The sequence below is a fragment of the Lactuca serriola genome, chromosome 7 (genome assembly GCF_051521515.1).
Source record: "Lactuca serriola cultivar US96UC23 chromosome 7, Lser_US96UC23_V15, whole genome shotgun sequence".
Lineage (NCBI taxonomy): Eukaryota > Viridiplantae > Streptophyta > Magnoliopsida > Asterales > Asteraceae > Lactuca > Lactuca serriola.
In genome coordinates this window covers 19605282-19632314 of record NC_136414.1, presented here as the reverse complement: position 1 = coordinate 19632314, position 27033 = coordinate 19605282, and the positions used below count along the sequence as shown (strand labels likewise).

At 39.8% G+C, this 27033-nt stretch overlaps 1 protein-coding gene across 1 annotated transcript; it reads right to left on the bottom strand.

Moving 5' to 3' along the window:
* Nucleotides 1-1701: 1701 nt before the first annotated feature.
* On the bottom strand, nt 1702-2061 carry LOC145063771 (putative mitochondrial protein AtMg00240). The gene has a single exon (XM_079011355.1). It carries the CDS (start codon nt 2059-2061, stop codon nt 1702-1704), a length of 360 nt encoding a protein of 119 aa, XP_078867481.1.
* Between the last annotated feature and the right edge of the window lie 24972 nt (nt 2062-27033).

The window sequence follows — 27033 nt, the reverse complement described above, 5'->3', positions numbered from 1 at the left end:
GAATTGGTCGTGATTGAATCTATGAAGCAATATCTCTGAGCATGGGTTTTACCAATACTTAAATCTCTATTAAGCACTCAGGAATGTTATGTGTAATCTTCATGTTACGTCTAATCTCTATAAACAATCTACTAACACTTCACGACAATATAAATTAATTGTAAATGGTAACATACTTGAATATAAATAAATCTACATTATTTAATCATTATAACAATTAAAAAATTTATTATGTATTTTAAATGATTCAAACAATCAACTAACTATTCTACTTGTTTGAAGTGGATAACCCATACTAAATGCAAACTCATATCTCTATGTGTGCCAAACTACCATATTATTTTATTATTATTTACACATTAACTATTTTAAAAAATTAGTATTAATTAAATTAGGTAGTTATAAGATGTGATGTCTAACGACCATATTATTCCTATTATTATTTACACGTTAACTATTTAAAAAATGGTTTGCCCATTTGTGTACTTTACTCTATTATGTGCTTTATTCACATGCACATGTCAATGCCAATGGACCATCTCTTTCTCCCTCTTCCCAATGCATACCAATTTTATTTATGTCAAACTTAAATAATTATACCCTCAAACTTTAAACAAAATTTACAAATTTAAACTTTTATCTTAAGATGCTGAAAAACCATTAATCGATAAATGGCAAAGGGCAATTTACATGTCAAAACTCTGAAGATAAAAAGAAGAAAAAAATTAATGGGGGTCAATATGACTTAGATTGGCTTTTAACATTTCCTCTAAATTTTATAACTAATTAATATATTAAACTGATTTATAAAAAGTTGATTATTTAATCAAAATTAAAAATTTATGATGTAAACTTCTTAATAAACCTGATGTGACTGTCGTATTAATTTATTTGATTTGTTGAATTCATATATAACAAAGTATCGTTTTATTTTTAAGTAGTATACCAAACTTGTCACCTTCATTGTTTCTATATTAAGTCATCTAATCGATTGACTTTATTTTCAAACGAAATTTAACATAAAATTGAGTGAATCTAAGTTTATTTCTAAAATACGGTAAATATGTATTGGCACATTATCAACTTGTATGAACAGAAATGAAATGTGAGATGGGATCTTAATTTCTCATTAGTGATTAAGAAATGATTACAGACTATATATATATATATATATATATATATATATATATATATATATATATATATATATATATATACTTGTTACAATACGTCTTTGAACTAGCATACACCTAACCAACTCGTAACATATGATACCGACAACTGACTCAATGTTAAATTACATTAATACCCCTAATATCTCCCCTCAAGATGACCATTGAAAAATGCTTTTTAAGGACATCATGGACATTAAAGGTAAGAGTTTGGCACATGGTAATGGTTTAGTAAATATGTCTGCAAGTTGGAATTGAGTTCGTATGGTAAGAAGCTTGATAGTCTTGTCAATGATTTTATCTCTGATGAAATGGCAGTCAATTTCTACATGCTTTGTCCTCTCGTGAAACGTAGGATTAGATGTCAATTATATTGTTGACTCATTATCATAGAATATCATATTTGGTTCATTTTGTTTTACTCTAAAAATCACTTAATAAGTGTCTTAACCACATTAATTCACATGTGACACCAGCAATAGCCATCTATTTTGCCTCAATTGAGGACCTTGAAATAGTGTTTTGCTTTTTAGACTTTCCTAGAAATGAGTGATTCTCCAATAAAGACACAAAAACTAGTAACTGATCTTCTTGTTGCTTTGCACCCTGCCCAATCAGCATCACCGAAAACTCTCAATTGTAATGAGCTGTTTGTAGAAAAAAATAAGCCTTGACCTGGATTTGACTTTATAAATCGAAGAAGATGAGCTGCAACATGTAAATGATGTGTTTTAGGCTTATTTAGAAATTGGCTTAATTTGTGTAATGCATAAGTAATATCGGGTCTGGTTATTGCCAAGTATAAGAGACGACCAATGAGTCTTCTATATTGAAATTCATCTGGTAAGAGATCACCTTCAAAATCAGATAGCTTGTACTTCGGATCCATAGGTTGTTAGGTTGGTTTTGCAGCTAATAAACCCATATCTTCTAAAAGTTTAAGAACATATTGCCTTTGTGATATGAAGATACCACTTTTGTTTCTAGCAATTTCAAGACCCAAAAAATGCCTTAAATTTCCCAAATCTTTCACCTTGAATCTTGCACTTAAATCCTTTTTAACTAATTGTATGGTATCGGTAGAAGCACCTATGATAACTATGTCATCTACATAAACAAGTAGAGCAGCATATGAAGAACCACTGTCTTTGAAAAATAAAGAGTAATCTGACTTGGATTGTGTGAAACCCAAAGTGATTAAGAAACTTGAAAACTTTGAGTACCATTGCATAGAAGCTTGTCTTAATACATATAATGATTTTTGAAGCTTACAAACCATTGGAGAAGACCCAAATGAGGAAGGAAAATTACCAGAATACCCTTGGGGTAATTGTATATATACCTCTTCCTCTAAATCTCCATTAAGAAATGCATTGTTTACATCTAGCTGAAGAAGAGGCCAGTTGTTTTGGGCTGCTAAGGCTAAGAGTAATTTGACTGTAACAAGCTTAGCCACTGGTGAATAAGTATCTAGAAAGTCTACCCCTTCTTGTTGATTGAACCTTTTGTCACCAACCGGGCTTTAAACCTATCCACTGTTCCATCATCCTTTCTTTTAATCTTGTACACCTATTTGCATCCCAATGGTTTTCTGTCTTTTGGAAGAGGAACAATAATCCATGTATTGTTTGACTCCAAGGCCTACAATTAGCATTCATGTCTTGTTGCCATTCAACCATTTTAATAGATTCATTATAGTTTCTTGGTTCTTCTTGTGCATATATAGATAAAGTGTAAGCTCTACAAGTAGAACTAAGGTTATCATAATTAATGACTTCAGATAAAGGATATCTACAGTCATTAAGTTTGGAAGAAGAAGCATCAGAACAAGCATTGATCTTGATGAGATTGTAGTGATAATCCTTCAAATATGATGGTTTGTTTCTAGGCCGATGTGGTCTACCACTTGAATTGTTAGGTAAGGGTAAATCTGGAATTATATTCTCTGAAGAAGAACTATTAGATATTGGAACAAAAGTAGGAATATAATTTCCATTTGAAGAGAATTGTGAAGATTCCATGACTGAATAAAAGCTTTAGGTAAAACAAACATTGAAAATGGATCATTAACAAATGATTGAGAAGAATGAATGAATGAAAATACATTTTCATGGAAGACAACATCTCTTGGCATGAAAACATCTTTGGTAGACAAATCTAATAACTTGTATGCCTTCATGCCATGTGGACAGCCTATGAATGCACAAGGTCTTGCACGTGGTTCAAATTTTTTTTCTGCGGGTTGACAGAGTAGAAGCAAAAACAAGACAACCAAAGGTATGTAGGAAATTGTATTGTGGTTCTTCATTATACAATTTCTGAACAGGAATGATATTTTGAAGAAGCTTTGAAGGAGTTCTATTGATTAAGTAAACAACTATCAAAATGCATTCAGTCCAATAAAGAATTGGAATTTTTGACTAAAAATATAACGCTCTTGCAACATTTAGAATGTGTTGATGTTTCCTTTCAATAACAAAATTCTATTATGGCCTCTCAACACATGTGAACTGATACAATATTCCTTTTCTTGAAACAATTCTCTGAAAAGTAACTCCTTTGCATTCTCAGACCTAAATATCTTGAATTTGGAATTGAATTGAGTAAGAACCATGCTTAAAAATCTTGGGATCACACATTGAACATCAGGTTTATTTTTCAACAAGTAAATCCATGAGAAACGTGTACAATCATCAACAAAAGTAACAAAGTACTTGTGACCTTGATAAGAAGTTTGACAAGGGCCCCACACATCACAATGAAGAATATTAAAAGGATTACTAGAAACATTTTTAAAAATAACAAATGGTAATCATTTTTGCTTTGCTAGTAGACAAACAAAACAAAACAAATCACGATTATCTTTATTACTAATGCCAAAATCATTAGCAATCATCTTTATTTTGTCATAAGATGGATGTCCAAATCTGCAAGGCCATTGTTAAATAGAGATAGCCACAATAGTAGATACAATAGAGGTTGGAACATCTAACAGATATAAACCTTCATGTACTTCATCACCGCCAATCATCTTCGTGGGCAAAATCTGTTCGATCAAAGAAAAATTATGGTAGAACTTGACCATAAGTAATTGAGATTTGGTCAAACAAGTAACAGACATGAGATTTAACTCAAACTGATGAACATATAGAACATCTATGAGTAATAACTCATTTGTTAACTGGATATGTCCTTTGAAATGAACTTGAATAAGACTATGATTTGGCAATCTTACTCTAGTTCTAGTGACAGATTGCATGTTTGTAAAGATGCCTTTATCATTGCAAATGTGTCTAGTAGCCCCCGATTCAAGAATCCAAACATTTGACAAGTAATTACCAACATTAAGAGTGACAATTCTATATTTACCTTCTAAATTCTCTGAAACAGTTGCATGATTAGTGGAAACATTCACCACATTGACAGAAGCCAGTTGTCCAGATAGCATGGCAATAAGGTTTTCACATTGTTGTTGTGTGAGTCCAGTGAGAGCATCATGAACATTTGAAGTAGTAGTGGTTTGTGTATATGACTGACATTGATCAACATCAACATAATTAGCATGAGATTGACTAGATTGAGTCCTATAGCCCGGTGGAAATCCATGTAACCTATAACATTTGTCTTGTGTATGACCTGTCTTCTTGCAGTGTATGCAAAATGGTGAATCTTTTATGAATGTCTTATGTGACTGATTAGGTATAGATGTAGGTTTGTTGTCATTTTTCTTGTTTGAAACACGAGTATCAAATGCAAGTGTACGATTTTGCAAATTACCTACATTACATTGCCTTTCTTCTTGAATAGGAGAAAATCTTGTTGTCAGAAGGAATAGGATCCATGAGTAATATTTGATCACTAACTTGAGCATAATTGAAATTTAATCCCATCAGAAAACTCATAACATGTTCAATCTCCTTTGCACCTCCACAAGTACACTTTCCACAAATACAGTTATTGTTGTAACTGGAGAGTTCTTCCCAAGATATGACAACATTGTTATTTCGAGACCAAGATCTGTAAGTTGGATCAGATGAATCAGGTTCAGGAAGAACATTTCCTTCAACAAAATCAATTTTGTTCTTGATTAAAAGAGCAATCTGCATGGATCTACTCCAAGTAGCATAATTGTCCCCTGTGAGTAATTGAGAAACGAGTACTAAACCAGGTTCATCCGAATTATGAAGATAAAACGAATCATTGTACGAATCGGAATTCGAAGAATTAGGATTTAGAATTGGATTTGTAGAAGTAAAAGAAGAAGACATTATGAGAAACTAAAATTAAGAGATCAAAGATTCGCCATTGATCAACAAAAATCTGTCATACGAAGAAAAACAGAGCACACTCTGATACCATATCAATTTGTATGAACATAAATGAAATGTGAAAAGAAAAACAGAGCACGCTCTGATACCATATCAATTTGTATGAACATAAATGAAATGTGAGATGGGATCTTAAGAAAACAAGACTAAAAAAAATACATTTTCTAAACGTTTTAGAACAAAAGTAACGTCGTTTTTGTGTTATATATATATATATATATATATATATATATATATATATATATATATATATATATCCTCCCTAATAAATAAAGATCTTTTTGACACATTTCACATTCTTATTTATTTTGCCACATGTAATTTTGTGGTTATTTTAAATTAATTTTTATTCCACATGTCATTTTATGGTTTTTTTCATTTTATTAAATTGTAGATAATATTTATATTCAATAATAAATGCATATCAATTATATTAATGAACTTTTCTTCTAATTTCAAAATTACTAAATTAAAGATTCATTAATATTCTTTATTTATTTATCTAAATTATTTGTTTAAATTTAAAAGAGAAAAAAACACTTTAATTTTTATAATTCAAAATTTTCTCACGATTCTTATAAAAATTCATACTTTTCAAATGTTTAGAATTTTGTATTTAGTTTTTTTTTTTAAATAAACCCATGTAATACATGGGTCTTACACCACATATATATATATATATATATATATATATATATATATATATATATATATATATATAAGTAAACCACAAAACAAAGTAAAGTAAAAGAAAAGTAGTTTTTAAGTAGATCGAAAATTATAGAAAAGTATCATGTACACGAGTAATTGGAGCTTGCTGATAGTAGACAAAAATGAAAAAGTTAGAAAGGAATAGAATAAACTTGGGTTGAATATTTGTATCGAACCAGATAGGATTGACTTTTAGACCAGACCGGTTTGGTAGAAATTGGTGGACCTTGGACCGAATCGGTTGAGGCCGGTATACGTCTGGGTTTTGTGGTTCGTATACCAGTTGGACTGGTACAACTTTAGGTGCATATGATACAAATCATTGAAGCCTACCGAAAGTTAGTTTATCTATTACGATTGTAGGGGTATGTAGTTCGACCAACCCAACTCTTGGATCAAACCGGTTTTGCAGAAATTGATGGACCTTGGACCAGACCTGTTGAGGTCGGTCCAAGTCCGGTCCGGTTAGAGGTCCAAATGCTCACTCTAGAGTAAATTATAGAAATGGTAGCTCTATCACAACTTCGAGTCTAAGATTTCAAATTTGGCATGAATAGTACTTTAGATTTTAAAATTCTGCATTATTAGTCATTCAGTTTACTATTCTATTCTTGGATGAGAAAACAAATAAATAGTTAATGAAGAACATCTATTCTCTTGGGTACTGGATAATCCATTGACTACATTCTTCTAGGACATCATAATTTCTAAATCCAAACAAGAAGTATTTATATTCAATAATAAATGCATATCAATTATATTAATGAACTTTTCTTCTAATTTCAAAATTACTAAATTAAAGATTCATTAACTTTCTTTATTTATTTATCTAAATTATTTGTTTAAATTTAATAGAGAAAAAAACACTTTAATTTTTATAATTCAAAATTTTCTCACGATTCTTATAAAAATTCATACTTTTCAAATGTTTAGAATTTTGTATTTAGTTTTTTTTTTTAAATAAACCCATGTAATACATGGGTCTTACACCATATATATATATATATATATATATATATATATATATATATATATATATATATATATATATATATATATAAAGTAAACCACAAAACAAAGTAAAGTAAAAGAAAAGTAGTTTTTAAGTAGATTGAAAATTATAGAAAAATATCATGTACACGAGTAACTGGAACTTGCTAATAGTAGACAAAAACGAAAAAGTTAGAAAGGAATAGAATAATCTTGGGTTGAATATTTGTATCGAACCAGATCAGATCGACTTTTAGACCAGACTGGTTTGGTGGAAATTGGTGGACCTTGGACCGAATCGGTTGAGGCCGGTATACGTCTGGGTTTTCTGGTTCGTATACCAGTTGGACTTGTACAACTTTAGGTGCATATGATACAAATCGTTGAAGCCTACCGAAAGTTAGTTTATCTATTACGATTGTAGGGGTATGTAGTTCGACCAACCCAACTCTTGGATCAAACCGGTTTTGCAGAAATTGATGGACCTTGGACCAGACCTGTTGAGGTCGGTCCAAGTCCGATCCGGTTAGAGGTCCAAATGCTCACCCTAGAGTAAATTATAGAAATGGTAGATCTATCACAACTTCGAGTCTAAGATTTCAAATTTGGCATGAATAATACTTTAGATTTTAAAATTCTGCATTATTAGTCATTCAGTTTACTATTCTATTCTTGGATGAGAAAACAAATAAATAGTTAATGAAGAACATCTATTCTCTTGGGTACCGCATAATCCATTGTCTACATTCTTCTAGGACATCATAATTTCTAAATTCAAACAAGAAGTATTATCCTTTTGGTTTGTAGTATCATACTCAAGAATCCCGAATTCCAGTTAGTAGATTTGATAATTGTGGATCACATCATCACATTCAAGCTTAATACTCATAGTTTTAAATAATATTAGACAATTTAGATATTAAGTTTAGTTAGAGCACTATGAGATACAATGCATCACTCTTCTTTTCTTCTGTAATCTTGATATGAATGTAACATCCCAAAAATACAGTTTGAAAATTTCGTTTTAAAATAGTAATAAAACCATGTTCATAAATCGTCATATAAGAATCATAAAGAATGTATCTCAAAATATCTTAACAATTGTCAAATATATCAGAGTATAAACATCCCAGACTGAACAAATGGTGTGTGCACTGCAATCTTCCCGAGCTCCTCTTTTAAAAACTGAGTACCTGAAACCAAAACTGAAACTGTAAGCACGAAGCTTAGTGAGCTCCCCCAAACTACCACATACCATACAATAACATAATAAGCATCTATTGGGCCTTGCCCACTGCATCGGACCAAAGTCCGGAAACTAACTAGGGCCTTGCCCTCTGCATCGAACTGAAGTCCGGAAACTGCATCGGACCGGAGTCCGGAACTAAACAGGGCCTTGCCCTCTGCATCGGACCGAAGTCCGGAAACTGCATCGGACCGGAGTCCGGAACTAACCAGGGCCTTGCCCTCTGCATCGGACCGAAGTCCGGAACTAACTGCATCGGACCGAAGTCCGGAACTGATTGGGACCTTGTCCCCTGCATCGGACCGAAGTCCGGAACTGACTGAACATAACATAGCATAAACATATCAACTAGCATGAATACATATACTGCATACTGCATCGGAACTGAGTCCGAAACACATAACACAAAACATGCTTGAATCACAAAGACATCAAGCACTCTAACTACTGCATCGGACCGAGGTCCAAAACTAACTGAACATAGCATAACATAATCATAGCATATAATATAACACATATACTGGATACTGCATCGGACCATAGTCCGGAACACATAACTCAAACCATGTCTGTATCACAAAGACACCAAGCATACTGAACTACTGCATCGGACTGAAGCCCGGAGCTACTGCTAACTAAACGGGCCGGCATTGTGGCCGTAGACCCGTTCCTACTGGAAGGAAACTCACCTCACACTGCTGAAGTCCCGTAGACACAATCCTACACTGCTGAAGTCCCGTAGACTCCACCCCAGCTGCCGGCTGACAGATTCCCGAACTGTCAACACCAAATAACACCCAATTAATAATTGGGTTCTAACACATAACTAAAAAAATACATGCTTTGGATAATTACTACATTACCCCTAGCTTGGCTTACCCAAGCCCAAGGCCCAATCCATAGGCCCAAAGTCAACTAGGGATCAAAGCCCAACATATCGCCCAATTTTCCAAATTGGGCCCAAACCTCTACATGGACTTCCCTTAAGGCCCAATTGATCAGTCCAGTCCAACATGTATCATTTTAGGGCCCAATATCATACAACCATCTAGGCCACATCTATGGCCCAATTTTCCAAATTGGGCCCAATCCTTCATTTGGGCCTTACCTTAAAGCCCAACTAATTACTCTAGTCCATTTGATTATTCTCGGATGGCCCCAACACAAAGCCCAAGTGAATTTAGGGTTTCACATCAAATGATAACTAGGGTTAAGTGTTTCTTACTTAACCCACTAAGGGCTTAACATACTAGGGACTTAATACACTAAGGACTTAATCCATTAAGTCCTTTATTGCTTAGATTAATGTCTGCCAAAGGTTATTATTTAATATTCACTTATTAAATAATTTTCGTGTGCGTGCTGATAATCTCTCAAATATTAGTATTCTCTTAATTAGCCCATTAAGGACTTAATCCATTAAGTCCTTTAATCTACTAGATAAATGGCATGGAATAATTTTGGCTTAATTCACAATCAAATCCCAATGGCCCACAAGTGGCCCAATTAGTCTAAGGCCCAAAACTCACAATTAGGGTTCTCCACCCAAACATGGCCCAAAAGGCCCAAAACCAATCTCTAAGCCCATTAGGGTTTGCTAGCGGGGCACCACCCACTACCACCTCGGGTAGTGGTGGTCAATGGCGGTTCGAGGCGACGGCCACCACCTTACGGTGGTGGTTACTACTATTTTTATTATTAATCAAATTAATTACAATTACAATGATTGATCAAAACATAACCACACACACACTAACACGCTAACTAACACACACACAACCACACCATGGTGGCCGGCGGTGGCTCGTGGTGGCGGCGGCTTTTCCCAAGGATTCCAACTAAGCAAGGCGCACACAACACACACTACCACAGAAAACACACCCATACATAAGTCTTGCTCGGAGCAGGAGCACCTCCCTCTCTTGGTGAAGTTTGGCAGCAGCTCCCGGCGACAGCCACCATGGTTGGCTGCCATGGTGGTCTTCAAGCATTTCCAGCCACCCTTTCACCCACACACTCCCATGGTGATGACGGAATACGCACAAACATCACATTCTTGGCTGAAAAACAGAAACACACGCATCACTGCCATCCTATGGCTGGAACACACACACGACAGCCACTCATATGGTGGTTTGCGGCGACCCGGAATAGGTATCATCGAAATGCGATAGCCATCGGGCAGAGATGGCGACGCACATGAGGAAAATGGCAGAAGAATGAGAGAGGGGAAAAGGTTCACCATTACCGGAGAAGGCATATGCGCAACGGCCCCGACGTCGGCCTTTACTCCTGTATTCGCCGGCAACAAGGTTGTGACGACATCTCGATGGTGAGGCAGCAACTGGCGGTCGACGGAGCTCTATCTGATCGGAAAGCAAGAGGGGAAAACGGGATGATTGCGGCTGGAGGAGTGGAGAGATAAGGTTGGCGGCCGCTTCCATCGTTTAGGGTTGAAGATGCCATGTGGGGGGAAGGGATACGGGTATATATCCCGTGTCTCTTTCAAAATTATGCACAATATACACTTCTGGTCCCTCCTTCCCGATTTCTTATCAATATGAGGCTACGATTTACCTTTTAAACCCTGATCCCATAAATTCCTTTCATATCAGGTCCCTAAATTGCAATCAACCACTTAAGCCTTCAAATATCTTCAATTTAAGTCCATAAATTACCAAACGCACCCTGACTTCTATAATTATGACTTTTAACTCCTCGAAACTAACGCCTCACTCAAATATTTATTCTTTTTAGGGCTTCTATACATTTATTTATTTATTTTATAAACGGGGTGTTACAACTCTCCCCCACTTAAATTAGATTTCGTCCTCGAAATCACTCCTTATCCTACCTTACACGCTAACCTCCAAAGTAACATGGTCACCCTCCTGGGCGCAGCCTAACCTTCTCAGGGTAGCTGTGACCAATCATCACAAAGCCCTAACATCTGCAGGCAAACTAATCCCTCGCAACAAGTTCACATCTCTTTACTCTGGATTCTGATGTCTCGAGATGGTCTGAATCCCTGACAGATCACCCATACTGAAATCATTATCGCTGCACCCAGTCCGCTTGTCTCTCAGCTACTTACTTAACTTCTGACAACTTGAAGTTCCCACTAGTAAACAGAATCACAGATCTACTTATCTCTGTGATTCACTTATACTTGGCCAAAACTCAGATAATCCTGTCGTGAGTGACTTAGCATAACCCAAGCTATCTGTGACTCTAACCGCACATAAAATTAAAAAAATACCATTACTGCTGGAGACCCAAAACTGTCTGAATCACTGAACTGCCTGAAAACACTGATCTGCCTGAAACACTGACTGTCACATGGCTGCTTCCCAACATCTACCGAGACCTATCTGGTCTCAATTTTCCGCCAATCATCTAAAATATCGGGTTCCAGCCCAACTGCAGAGCCAAAGGACTCCCTACTTAGCCGCCTCGCACGACTTCTGAACGAAATCCTTCTATGGATCTAGCTGCTACTAGTTATCTCGTTACTGTGGCCCTAACGGCCTTCTGCTCTAACTGATTGGTTCCATGCGTCGAATCCTGACGTCACCAAACCCAAGGCTAAACGTGATTGCTACATCACCAATTATAGCCTTATGTCATAAATGACCTTAAGCAGTCCACTGCTTCCTTGCTCTCATCTCTATAGCGGCGCTTCTACAATCTTATCACTGGCTTAACCAGGTCTCATCCGCCTGGGAAATTCCGAAATCCAATCCGTGGATTTCCATTTCCTCACTACTATACCCGAACTGGTGGGTACTACTGATCTTTCCGCGTCCTAACAACGCACTCACGCTATCTACCAACCTAGTGAAGGCTGCGGCTACACCCACAGACTCACATCACTCTAGTACTATCTGCTAATCTTGTGAATGCTACGGCTTCACCCGAAGACTTACAACACTCCAATACTATCTGACTGCTAGTGAATGCTACGGCTACACCCGCAGACTTACAACATTCTGATACTGTCTGACTGCTAGTGAATGCTACGGCTACACCTGTAGACTTACAACACTCTGATACTGGATCGAACACGCACTTGCACCGCACTCAGCTGAACTCGTGCCCTGACTGGAATCCCAAACCTGATTCCCTAAGACTTGCTAGAACATCACAGGAACGCGATCTCCTTATTGGCAAGCTTTTCCGAACTTCCATCTCACACTATCCTCAAACCATACAACCGCTTGGGCTATCTTCCTTCCCAATAAGGATGCGAAACTTATCCTAGTCTCAAAACTGCTCCTGCTTCTGAATCCTTGGGAGATTCTCCCCCACTTTGATTCAGATAATGCCCTACATCACATAAAACTGGAAGAATTCCCAATCCTTCTCACCACCCATGACCAATCTGCTAGAAACCACACTTACCATTGCTAGTGTTTCAACACTAGCTAATCCAAAATATCACACAACTCTAAAAATTCAAATAAATCTCCGGTAATAACCCGCTAAACCCAGGAAGCTCTGAATCTCAATTGGAGACCATCAGAATCTCCCACTTTATCACGGCCTTTATCTTGGCCGGATCAACTGGAATATCCTTCTGATTGACAAGGTGCCCAAGAAATTGCGCCCTGTGCAACCAGAACTCACAATTGGAGAACCTTGCAAAAATTCTCTCCCTCCTCAAAGTTTCTAGCACCTCCCGCAGGTGCTTCTCGTGCTGCTCCTCAGTCTTGGAATAAACCAAGATGACGTTGTAGTTTCCCAATCCCATAATCTGGGGGATTGCTCTATCACTATTCACTAATGCTCCTCAGCATGCAATTGGCATATGACATCTCTTGAAAATATAACTCAGACACGAACCGAGGATAACACAGGGTTACACTTACTCAACCCTTGGAACAAAAGGCTCCCTTGTGCAGTTTCCTACAAGTGCTGCACCGATTCTGACCCCGCTGGCCTCTCAGAAGCTGATCTGAAATCTACGGTCTCCTCCCGAGACCCTTTACTATAAGCAACTGATCTGGTTCCCTCTTAACAATGTGCTCTAAGTCAATATCCCGCTCTCGAGCTCTAGAAGTCATATCATTCAGGGTCTTGCACCCCGAGATACTCACAATCTCCCTGCTATCATTCTACAATATGTTCTGATAACTTACCTTCTTCGTTTCCTCATCTGCTGCATATTGTGGTGCTATATAAGCTCTTACCTAAGACTTGGTAGTGACCTCTACCACAATCTTAGTCGTCTAGTGGAGATCTAACAACTCTTGCGCCAACTGCTGCACCTCAATCGCCTGGGCACACTCTGCCCATAATCTGGTCTGGAAGTCATCCCATGATATAGCATCAAGCACATCATCACTCAACTCACTACCAACCTCTTCCTATCAATCTCGTGCTCTATCCCTCAGGAGATAGGAAGTAATTCAGATCTTGTCTCCTTTCGAGACAACGTCTGGTACGAAATGTGTTGGCAACATCTGCCAACCATCTACTGCTAACAATAGGGTCCCTAACCCCCATGACAATCTGGAGCCTCACAAACTGTGAATTCCCGAAACATCAACGTACGGGTCTCTATCATGACTGCTATCTCAGTGCAGAATGCACTCGGCCTCTCATCACAAATCCCTATAATGCCCTCCTTGATCACACTGAGGATCACAGGAGTTTGGTCAGTGATACAGCGCAAAAGTCTCAATGAAATGAACTCTCTCATCTGATCATCAATCTGCCCGGCTCCAGAGTCCGAGCCTGATCCCCTGTTGACACCAGATCTACCATCTGGTCTACCACGTAGCGTCACTCTACTCGGCAACATGCCATCACTAACATCACAATACTCACCCAATCTCGAGGGATCTCACACACTACAAGTTCCCTGGATTCATCTCAGCCTTCCTTGATTCGAGTACGGATCCTCTGCTTTCAGTAGTACGGGCCCATACTACCTTCCACATCTATCCGTACTTTCCTCAAGAACTGCCTCGACTCCACCAAGTCACCCTCCTGCTACTGATCTCTGCTACTACCTTCCTAGGCTTTCCCTAGGGAACTTCTGACTCCACCCAAACCAGTCCTTAGCTGCTGAAGGCCTCCTTGTAATGCCAATTAGCCACCACCTGAATACCATCACATGCAATGAGGCTAGGATAATCCTTTGAGTAAAAGTCTCGTCACTACAACGGTTAGACTCAAACAAGAGCTGCGCAGTAGGGCCAAATCCAGCACTCTGAGATTATTCAACCCTGATCACATGTGATGTGATGTATTCACCTAATGGCTAACTCCCATCACTCAGAGTCCCACAAAGCACAAAGCAAGCAGCATTCGGATAAAAGAAACATACTCAGGCAAAACTATTCTCATGACAAGAAACTGTACTAGCATACAATGCTAAACTCATACTATCAGGCATAAGCTACACAGGCTATCCTACTACTGTCTACGCAATACTAGCATGAAATTCTTATCAAGATGAAACACATCAAGCAGGCACATAAGGCATCCTCCCTAGATCCTTAGCCCTAACTAGCATGCAATTCTCATAAAGCTGATACACATATAATAGGCACATAAGGCATCCTTCCTAGATCCTTAGCCCTATTCTAGCATGTTGTTCTACTGAGACTGAAGCTGAAACTAAAACTGAAACTGAAGCTGAAACTCATACTGACAATCATAACATAAACTTGTATGGGTAATTTGGGAGTACTAACTTGAGCTCGGCTGATTGCATGCACTACACCATTTTTCTATTTTCAAAGTTCTTCTCTTTCTAAAAATTCTTTTTTTTTTTTTTTTTTTTTTTTTTTTTTTTTTTTTTTCTAAAACTCTTTTCTTTTTGCTTTTCTAAAACTCTTTTCTTTTGAAAACTTTATACCACTTCCTTAGTTTGAGTTCAGGCACACTCGGGAGTGCGCCCGAATCCCTCAAACCAAGGCTCTGATACCAACTTGTAACATCCCAAAAATACAGTCTGAAAATTTCGTTTTAAAATAGTAATAAAACCATGTTCATAAATCGTCATATAAGAATCATAAAGAATGTATCTCAAAATATCTTAACAATTGTCAAATATATCAGAGTATAAACATCCCAGACTGAACAAATGGTGTGTGCACTGCAATCTTCCCGAGCTCCTCTTTTAAAAACTGAGTACCTGAAACCAAAACTGAAACTGTAAGCACGAAGCTTAGTGAGCTCCCCCAAACTACCACATACCATACAATAACATAATAAGCATCTATTGGGCCTTGCCCACTGCATCGGACCAAAGTCCGGAAACTAACTAGGGCCTTGCCCTCTGCATCGAACCGAAGTCCGGAAACTGCATCGGACCGGAGTCCGGAACTAAACAGGGCCTTGCCCTCTGCATCGGACCGAAGTCCGGAAACTGCATCGGACCGGAGTCCGGAACTAACCAGGGCCTTGCCCTCTGCATCGGACCGAAGTCCGGAACTAACTGCATCGGACCGAAGTCCGGAACTGATTGGGACCTTGTCCCCTGCATCGGACCGAAGTCCGGAACTGACTGAACATAACATAGCATAAACATATCAACTAGCATGAATACATATACTGCATACTGCATCGGAACTGAGTCCGAAACACATAACACAAAACATGCTTGAATCACAAAGACATCAAGCACTCTAACTACTGCATCGGACCGAGGTCCAAAACTAACTGAACATAGCATAACATAATCATAGCATATAATATAACACATATACTGGATACTGCATCGGACCATAGTCCGGAACACATAACTCAAACCATGTCTGTATCACAAAGACACCAAGCATACTGAACTACTGCATCGGACTGAAGCCCGGAGCTACTGCTAACTAAACGGGCCGGCATTGTGGCCGTAGACCCGTTCCTACTGGAAGGAAACTCACCTCACACTGCTGAAGTCCCGTAGACACAATCCTACACTGCTGAAGTCCCGTAGACTCCACCCCAGCTGCCGGCTGACAGATTCCCGAACTGTCAACACCAAATAACACCCAATTAATAATTGGGTTCTAACACATAACTAAAAAAATACATGCTTTGGATAATTACTACATTACCCCTAGCTTGGCTTACCCAAGCCCAAGGCCCAATCCATAGGCCCAAAGTCAACTAGGGATCAAAGCCCAACATATGGCCCAATTTTCCAAATTGGGCCCAAACCTCTACATGGACTTCCCTTAAGGCCCAATTGATCAGTCCAGTCCAACATGTATCATTTTAGGGCCCAATATCATACAACCATCTAGGCCACATCTATGGCCCAATTTTCCAAATTGGGCCCAATCCTTCATTTGGGCCTTACCTTAAAGCCCAACTAATTACTCTAGTCCATTTGATTATTCTCGGATGGCCCCAACACAAAGCCCAAGTGAATTTAGGGTTTCACATCAAATGATAACTAGGGTTAAGTGTTTCTTACTTAACCCACTAAGGGCTTAACATACTAGGGACTTAATACATTAAGGACTTAATCCATTAAGTCCTTTATTGCTTAGATTAATGTCTGCCAAAGGTTATTATTTAATATTCACTTATTAAATAATTTTCGTGTGCGTGCTGATAATCTCTCAAATATTAGTATTCTCTTAATTAGCCCATTAAGGACTTAATCCATTAAGTCCTTTAATCTACTAGATAAATGGCATGGAATAATTTTGGCTTAATTCACAATCAAATCCCAATGGCCCACAAGTGGCCCAATTAGTCTAAGGCCCAAAACTCACAATTAGGGTTCTCCACCCAAACATGGCCCAAAAGGCCCAAAACCAATCTCTAAGCCCATTAGGGTTTGCTAGCGGGGCACCACCCACTACCACCTCGGGTAGTGGTGGTCAATGGCGGTTCGAGGCGACGGCCACCACCTTACGGTGGTGGTTACTACTATTTTTATTATTAATCAAATTAATTACAATTACAATGATTGATCAAAACATAACCACACACACACTAACACGCTAACTAACACACACACAACCACACCATGGTGGCCGGCGGTGGCTCGTGGTGGCGGCGGCTTTTCCCAAGGATTCCAACTAAGCAAGGCGCACACAACACACACTACCACAGAAAACACACCCATACATAAGTCTTGCTCGGAGCAGGAGCACCTCCCTCTCTTGGTGAAGTTTGGCAGCAGCTCCCGGCGACAGCCACCATGGTTGGCTGCCATGGTGGTCTTCAAGCATTTCCAGCCACCCTTTCACCCACACACTCCCATGGTGATGACGGAATACGCACAAACATCACATTCTTGGCTGAAAAACAGAAACACACGCATCACTGCCATCCTATGGCTGGAACACACACACGACAGCCACTCATATGGTGGTTTGCGGCGACCCGGAATAGGTATCATCGAAATGCGATAGCCATCGGGCAGAGATGGCGACGCACATGAGGAAAATGGCAGAAGAATGAGAGAGGGGAAAAGGTTCACCATTACCGGAGAAGGCATATGCGCAACGGCCCCGACGTCGGCCTTTACTCCTGTATTCGCCGGCAACAAGGTTGTGACGACATCTCGATGGTGAGGCAGCAACTGGCGGTCGACGGAGCTCTATCTGATCGGAAAGCAAGAGGGGAAAACGGGATGATTGCGGCTGGAGGAGTGGAGAGATAAGGTTGGCGGCCGCTTCCATCGTTTAGGGTTGAAGATGCCATGTGGGGGGAAGGGATACGGGTATATATCCCGTGTCTCTTTCAAAATTATGCACAATATACACTTCTGGTCCCTCCTTCCCGATTTCTTATCAATATGAGGCTACGATTTACCTTTTAAACCCTGATCCCATAAATTCCTTTCATATCAGGTCCCTAAATTGCAATCAACCACTTAAGCCTTCAAATATCTTCAATTTAAGTCCATAAATTACCAAACGCACCCTGACTTCTATAATTATGACTTTTAACTCCTCGAAACTAACGCCTCACTCAAATATTTATTCTTTTTAGGGCTTCTATACATTTATTTATTTATTTTATAAACGGGGTGTTACAACTCTCCCCCACTTAAATTAGATTTCGTCCTCGAAATCACTCCTTATCCTACCTTACACGCTAACCTCCAAAGTAACATGGTCACCCTCCTGGGCGCAGCCTAACCTTCTCAGGGTAGCTGTGACCAATCATCACAAAGCCCTAACATCTGCAGGCAAACTAATCCCTCGCAACAAGTTCACATCTCTTTACTCTGGATTCTGATGTCTCGAGATGGTCTGAATCCCTGACAGATCACCCATACTGAAATCATTATCGCTGCACCCAGTCCGCTTGTCTCTCAGCTACTTACTTAACTTCTGACAACTTGAAGTTCCCACTAGTAAACAGAATCACAGCTCTACTTATCTCTGTGATTCACTTATACTTGGCCAAAACTCAGATAATCCTGTCGTGAGTGACTTAGCATAACCCAAGCTATCTGTGACTCTAACCGCACATAAAATTAAAAAAATACCATTACTGCTGGAGACCCAAAACTGTCTGAATCACTGAACTGCCTGAAAACACTGATCTGCCTGAAACACTGACTGTCACATGGCTGCTTCCCAACATCTACCGAGACCTATCTGGTCTCAATTTTCCGCCAATCATCTAAAATATCGGGTTCCAGCCCAACTGCAGAGCCAAAGGACTCCCTACTTAGCCGCCTCGCACGACTTCTGAACGAAATCCTTCTATGGATCTAGCTGCTACTAGTTATCTCGTTACTGTGGCCCTAACGGCCTTCTGCTCTAACTGATTGGTTCCATGCGTCGAATCCTGACGTCACCAAACCCAAGGCTAAACGTGATTGCTACATCACCAATTATAGCCTTATGTCATAAATGACCTTAAGCAGTCCACTGCTTCCTTGCTCTCATCTCTATAGCGGCGCTTCTACAATCTTATCACTGGCTTAACCAGGTCTCATCCGCCTGGGAAATTCCGAAATCCAATCCGTGGATTTCCATTTCCTCACTACTATACCCGAACTGGTGGGTACTACTGATCTTTCCGCGTCCTAACAACGCACTCACGCTATCTACCAACCTAGTGAAGGCTGCGGCTACACCCACAGACTCACATCACTCTAGTACTATCTGCTAATCTTGTGAATGCTACGGCTTCACCCGCAGACTTACAACACTCCAATACTATCTGACTGCTAGTGAATGCTACGGCTACACCCGCAGACTTACAACATTCTGATACTGTCTGACTGCTAGTGAATGCTACGGCTACACCTGTAGACTTACAACACTCTGATACTGGATCGAACACGCACTTGCACCGCACTCAGCTGAACTCGTGCCCTGACTGGAATCCCAAACCTGATTCCCTAAGACTTGCTAGAACATCACAGGAACGCGATCTCCTTATTGGCAAGCTTTTCCGAACTTCCATCTCACACTATCCTCAAACCATACAACCGCTTGGGCTATCTTCCTTCCCAATAAGGATGCGAAACTTATCCTAGTCTCAAAACTGCTCCTGCTTCTGAATCCTTGGGAGATTCTCCCCCACTTTGATTCAGATAATGCCCTACATCACATAAAACTGGAAGAATTCCCAATCCTTCTCACCACCCATGACCAATCTGCTAGAAACCACACTTACCATTGCTAGTGTTTCAACACTAGCTAATCCAAAATATCACACAACTCTAAAAATTCAAATAAATCTCCGGTAATAACCCGCTAAACCCAGGAAGCTCTGAATCTCAATTGGAGACCATCAGAATCTCCCACTTTATCACGGCCTTTATCTTGGCCGGATCAACTGGAATATCCTTCTGATTGACAAGGTGCCCAAGAAATTGCGCCCTGTGCAACCAGAACTCACAATTGGAGAACCTTGCAAAAATTCTCTCCCTCCTCAAAGTTTCTAGCACCTCCCGCAGGTGCTTCTCGTGCTGCTCCTCAGTCTTGGAATAAACCAAGATGACGTTGTAGTTTCCCAATCCCATAATCTGGGGGATTGCTCTATCACTATTCACTAATGCTCCTCAGCATGCAATTGGCATATGACATCTCTTGAAAATATAACTCAGACACGAACCGAGGATAACACAGGGTTACACTTACTCAACCCTTGGAACAAAAGGCTCCCTTGTGCAGTTTCCTACAAGTGCTGCACCGATTCTGACCCCGCTGGCCTCTCAGAAGCTGATCTGAAATCTACGGTCTCCTCCCGAGACCCTTTACTATAAGCAACTGATCTGGTTCCCTCTTAACAATGTGCTCTAAGTCAATATCCCGCTCTCGAGCTCTAGAAGTCATATCATTCAGGGTCTTGCACCCCGAGATACTCACAATCTCCCTGCTATCATTCTACAATATGTTCTGATAACTTACCTTCTTCGTTTCCTCATCTGCTGCATATTGTGGTGCTATATAAGCTCTTACCTAAGACTTGGTAGTGACCTCTACCACAATCTTAGTCGTCTAGTGGAGATCTAACAACTCTTGCGCCAACTGCTGCACCTCAATCGCCTGGGCACACTCTGCCCATAATCTGGTCTGGAAGTCATCCCATGATATAGCATCAAGCACATCATCACTCAACTCACTACCAACCTCTTCCTATCAATCTCGTGCTCTATCCCTCAGGAGATAGGAAGTAATTCAGATCTTGTCTCCTTTCGAGACAACGTCTGGTACGAAATGTGTTGGCAACATCTGCCAACCATCTACTGCTAACAATAGGGTCCCTAACCCCCATGACAATCTGGAGCCTCACAAACTGTGAATTCCCGAAACATCAACGTACGGGTCTCTATCATGACTGCTATCTCAGTGCAGAATGCACTCGGCCTCTCATCACAAATCCCTATAATGCCCTCCTTGATCACACTGAGGATCACAGGAGTTTGGTCAGTGATACAGCGCAAAAGTCTCAATGAAATGAACTCTCTCATCTGATCATCAATCTGCCCGGCTCCAGAGTCCGAGCCTGATCCCCTGTTGACACCAGATCTACCATCTGGTCTACCACGTAGCGTCACTCTACTCGGCAACATGCCATCACTAACATCACAATACTCACCCAATCTCGAGGGATCTCACACACTACAAGTTCCCTGGATTCATCTCAGCCTTCCTTGATTCGAGTACGGATCCTCTGCTTTCAGTAGTACGGGCCCATACTACCTTCCACATCTATCCGTACTTTCCTCAAGAACTGCCTCGACTCCACCAAGTCACCCTCCTGCTACTGATCTCTGCTACTACCTTCCTAGGCTTTCCCTAGGGAACTTCTGACTCCACCCAAACCAGTCCTTAGCTGCTGAAGGCCTCCTTGTAATGCCAATTAGCCACCACCTGAATACCATCACATGCAATGAGGCTAGGATAATCCTTTGAGTAAAAGTCTCGTCACTACAACGGTTAGACTCAAACAAGAGCTGCGCAGTAGGGCCAAATCCAGCACTCTGAGATTATTCAACCCTGATCACATGTGATGTGATGTATTCACCTAATGGCTAACTCCCATCACTCAGAGTCCCACAAAGCACAAAGCAAGCAGCATTCGGATAAAAGAAACATACTCAGGCAAAACTATTCTCATGACAAGAAACTGTACTAGCATACAATGCTAAACTCATACTATCAGGCATAAGCTACACAGGCTATCCTACTACTGTCTACGCAATACTAGCATGAAATTCTTATCAAGATGAAACACATAAAGCAGGCACATAAGGCATCCTCCCTAGATCCTTAGCCCTAACTAGCATGCAATTCTCATAAAGCTGATACACATATAATAGGCACATAAGGCATCCTTCCTAGATCCTTAGCCCTATTCTAGCATGTTGTTCTACTGAGACTGAAGCTGAAACTAAAACTGAAACTGAAGCTGAAACTCATACTGACAATCATAACATAAACTTGTATGGGTAATTTGGGAGTACTAACTTGAGCTCGGCTGATTGCATGCACTACACCATTTTTCTATTTTCAAAGTTCTTCTCTTTCTAAAAATTCTTTTTTTTTTTTTTTTTTTTTTTTTTTTTTTTTTTTTTCTAAAACTCTTTTCTTTTTGCTTTTCTAAAACTCTTTTCTTTTGAAAACTTTATACCACTTCCTTAGTTTGAGTTCAGGCACACTCGGGAGTGCGCCCGAATCCCTCAAACCAAGGCTCTGATACCAACTTGTAACATCCCAAAAATACAGTCTGAAAATTTCGTTTTAAAATAGTAATAAAACCATGTTCATAAATCGTCATATAAGAATCATAAAGAATGTATCTCAAAATATCTTAACAATTGTCAAATATATCAGAGTATAAACATCCCAGACTGAACAAATGGTGTGTGCACTGCAATCTTCCCGAGCTCCTCTTTTAAAAACTGAGTACCTGAAACCAAAACTGAAACTGTAAGCACGAAGCTTAGTGAGCTCCCCCAAACTACCACATACCATACAATAACATAATAAGCATCTATTGGGCCTTGCCCACTGCATCGGACCAAAGTCCGGAAACTAACTAGGGCCTTGCCCTCTGCATCGAACCGAAGTCCGGAAACTGCATCGGACCGGAGTCCGGAACTAAACAGGGCCTTGCCCTCTGCATCGGACCGAAGTCCGGAAACTGCATCGGACCGGAGTCCGGAACTAACCAGGGCCTTGCCCTCTGCATCGGACCGAAGTCCGGAACTAACTGCATCGGACCGAAGTCCGGAACTGATTGGGACCTTGTCCCCTGCATCGGACCGAAGTCCGGAACTGACTGAACATAACATAGCATAAACATATCAACTAGCATGAATACATATACTGCATACTGCATCGGAACTGAGTCCGAAACACATAACACAAAACATGCTTGAATCACAAAGACATCAAGCACTCTAACTACTGCATCGGACCGAGGTCCAAAACTAACTGAACATAGCATAACATAATCATAGCATATAATATAACACATATACTGGATACTGCATCGGACCATAGTCCGGAACACATAACTCAAACCATGTCTGTATCACAAAGACACCAAGCATACTGAACTACTGCATCGGACTGAAGCCCGGAGCTACTGCTAACTAAACGGGCCGGCATTGTGGCCGTAGACCCGTTCCTACTGGAAGGAAACTCACCTCACACTGCTGAAGTCCCGTAGACACAATCCTACACTGCTGAAGTCCCGTAGACTCCACCCCAGCTGCCGGCTGACAGATTCCCGAACTGTCAACACCAAATAACACCCAATTAATAATTGGGTTCTAACACATAACTAAAAAAATACATGCTTTGGATAATTACTACATTACCCCTAGCTTGGCTTACCCAAGCCCAAGGCCCAATCCATAGGCCCAAAGTCAACTAGGGATCAAAGCCCAACATATGGCCCAATTTTCCAAATTGGGCCCAAACCTCTACATGGACTTCCCTTAAGGCCCAATTGATCAGTCCAGTCCAACATGTATCATTTTAGGGCCCAATATCATACAACCATCTAGGCCACATCTATGGCCCAATTTTCCAAATTGGGCCCAATCCTTCATTTGGGCCTTACCTTAAAGCCCAACTAATTACTCTAGTCCATTTGATTATTCTCGGATGGCCCCAACACAAAGCCCAAGTGAATTTAGGGTTTCACATCAAATGATAACTAGGGTTAAGTGTTTCTTACTTAACCCACTAAGGGCTTAACATACTAGGGACTTAATACATTAAGGACTTAATCCATTAAGTCCTTTATTGCTTAGATTAATGTCTGCCAAAGGTTATTATTTAATATTCACTTATTAAATAATTTTCGTGTGCGTGCTGATAATCTCTCAAATATTAGTATTCTCTTAATTAGCCCATTAAGGACTTAATCCATTAAGTCCTTTAATCTACTAGATAAATGGCATGGAATAATTTTGGCTTAATTCACAATCAAATCCCAATGGCCCACAAGTGGCCCAATTAGTCTAAGGCCCAAAACTCACAATTAGGGTTCTCCACCCAAACATGGCCCAAAAGGCCCAAAACCAATCTCTAAGCCCATTAGGGTTTGCTAGCGGGGCACCACCCACTACCACCTCGGGTAGTGGTGGTCAATGGCGGTTCGAGGCGACGGCCACCACCTTACGGTGGTGGTTACTACTATTTTTATTATTAATCAAATTAATTACAATTACAATGATTGATCAAAACATAACCACACACACACTAACACGCTAACTAACACACACACAACCACACCATGGTGGCCGGCGGTGGCTCGTGGTGGCGGCGGCTTTTCCCAAGGATTCCAACTAAGCAAGGCGCACACAACACACACTACCACAGAAAACACACCCATACATAAGTCTTGCTCGGAGCAGGAGCACCTCCTTCTCTTGGTGAAGTTTGGCAGCAGCTCCCGGCGACAGCCACCATGGTTGGCTGCCATGGTGGTCTTCAAGCATTTCCAGCCACCCTTTCACCCACACACTCCCATGGTGATGACGGAATACGCACAAACATCACATTCTTGGCTGAAAAACAGAAACACACGCATCACTGCCATCCTATGGCTGGAACACACACACGACAGCCACTCATATGGTGGTTTGCGGCGACCCGGAATAGGTATCATCGAAATGCGATAGCCATCGGGCAGAGATGGCGACGCACATGAGGAAAATGGCAGAAGAATGAGAGAGGGGAAAAGGTTCACCATTACCGGAGAAGGCATATGCGCAACGGCCCCGACGTCGGCCTTTACTCCTGTATTCGCCGGCAACAAGGTTGTGACGACATCTCGATGGTGAGGCAGCAACTGGCGGTCGACGGAGCTCTATCTGATCGGAAAGCAAGAGGGGAAAACGGGATGATTGCGGCTGGAGGAGTGGAGAGATAAGGTTGGCGGCCGCTTCCATCGTTTAGGGTTGAAGATGCCATGTGGGGGGAAGGGATACGGGTATATATCCCGTGTCTCTTTCAAAATTATGCACAATATACACTTCTGGTCCCTCCTTCCCGATTTCTTATCAATATGAGGCTACGATTTACCTTTTAAACCCTGATCCCATAAATTCCTTTCATATCAGGTCCCTAAATTGCAATCAACCACTTAAGCCTTCAAATATCTTCAATTTAAGTCCATAAATTACCAAACGCACCCTGACTTCTATAATTATGACTTTTAACTCCTCGAAACTAACGCCTCACTCAAATATTTATTCTTTTTAGGGCTTCTATACATTTATTTATTTATTTTATAAACGGGGTGTTACATGAATATGTGGCATACATATCCTATGATTAAGCTTCATCTTCACCCTTCCATTTGATCTTGTAAATGATCATCTCCCTTTATGCTTAAATCATCCATGTTTTCTTCATAACCCAATATTTCTTATTCATCCATGGCGATTATGTCTTTATATAAGAAGGGGTAAAAAGGAAGATTCTGGTGATTTATGAAGATGTATATATAGCAACTTGAACTTTTTTAACTAAAATTGTTGATTTGTGTAGACCGATTACTTGTGGTGGGTGTCAAAGGTGTGCCACATAAGAAATGGCGACGGAGTAGAATATAAATACCACACCAAAGGTGATTCTATATTAGCATCACATATTGTCTAGACATTGTTTTTTTTGTATATCCATAGCTCTATATATAGAGCATCAATATACTTGTAAACTTCACCATGAGATTAATAAACAAATCAACTAGTTCATCTGCATATCTAACAAAACTACACCGATCGTTATCCAATATGTACGAGAAACTCTAAACCACAAATAAGGTTTTTATTCTACAGTTGGCGAATACAAAAATGAAGGAGGTAACTTAGTCATAGATCATGTGAGTGAGTTTAATTCAATTCTATCCAAGATGATATATGTTGACATTAATTTCAATAATGAATTTCAGTCCTTGTTGTTTTTATCTTCATTGTCTAAGAGTTGTTCCGATAAGGTTACAACAACTATCAGTTCATTTGAAATTACTAAGTTTATATTCAAAGGAATTTGCAATTTAATCATGGGAGAAAATATATAAAGGAAGAAAACATGTGATTTCTTTAGTTCCTTGTTGAGTATAAAAGGCATGGGTACAAGAACTGATAAAAGTGGGGATAGTTCTAGAGGATGAGCAAAAAAAAAGAGGGGGCGATCAAAGAACATGAAGGATATTGTTCGAGTAATTGCAAGGAAAATTGACACTGCATAAATAAATGCCTAAAACCTACAGCCGATAAAGGAAAGAAAGATATGATCATGGTAGTCGATTTTGATTACACATTGAACTGTCACATAGAAACTGTAGTCAAATCATGGATTGTGGATTATGATCCGTCATTATATGCTAGTTTATGAAAAAATATGATGCAATATTTCAAGTATTACAATGGTAAGGTGAGACTGGAAAATGATAAGACTTAAGAGTCTTGATATTACGGGTGATGCGAACGTAGTCCTCAATACATATATTGGCTCAAAGTAGACATTGAAAATGTTAGATTCATTCTAGATTTGAAGGGAATGCTAATAAAAATGAGTTAGTTAGATGAGAACGGATATCATATGGATTTTGGAATGTCACTATTGGAAGGTAGTAAAATGGAATTTTGTAGTTGTTCACCGACGTAAAAAGAAACCATGTACACAATTAAGGA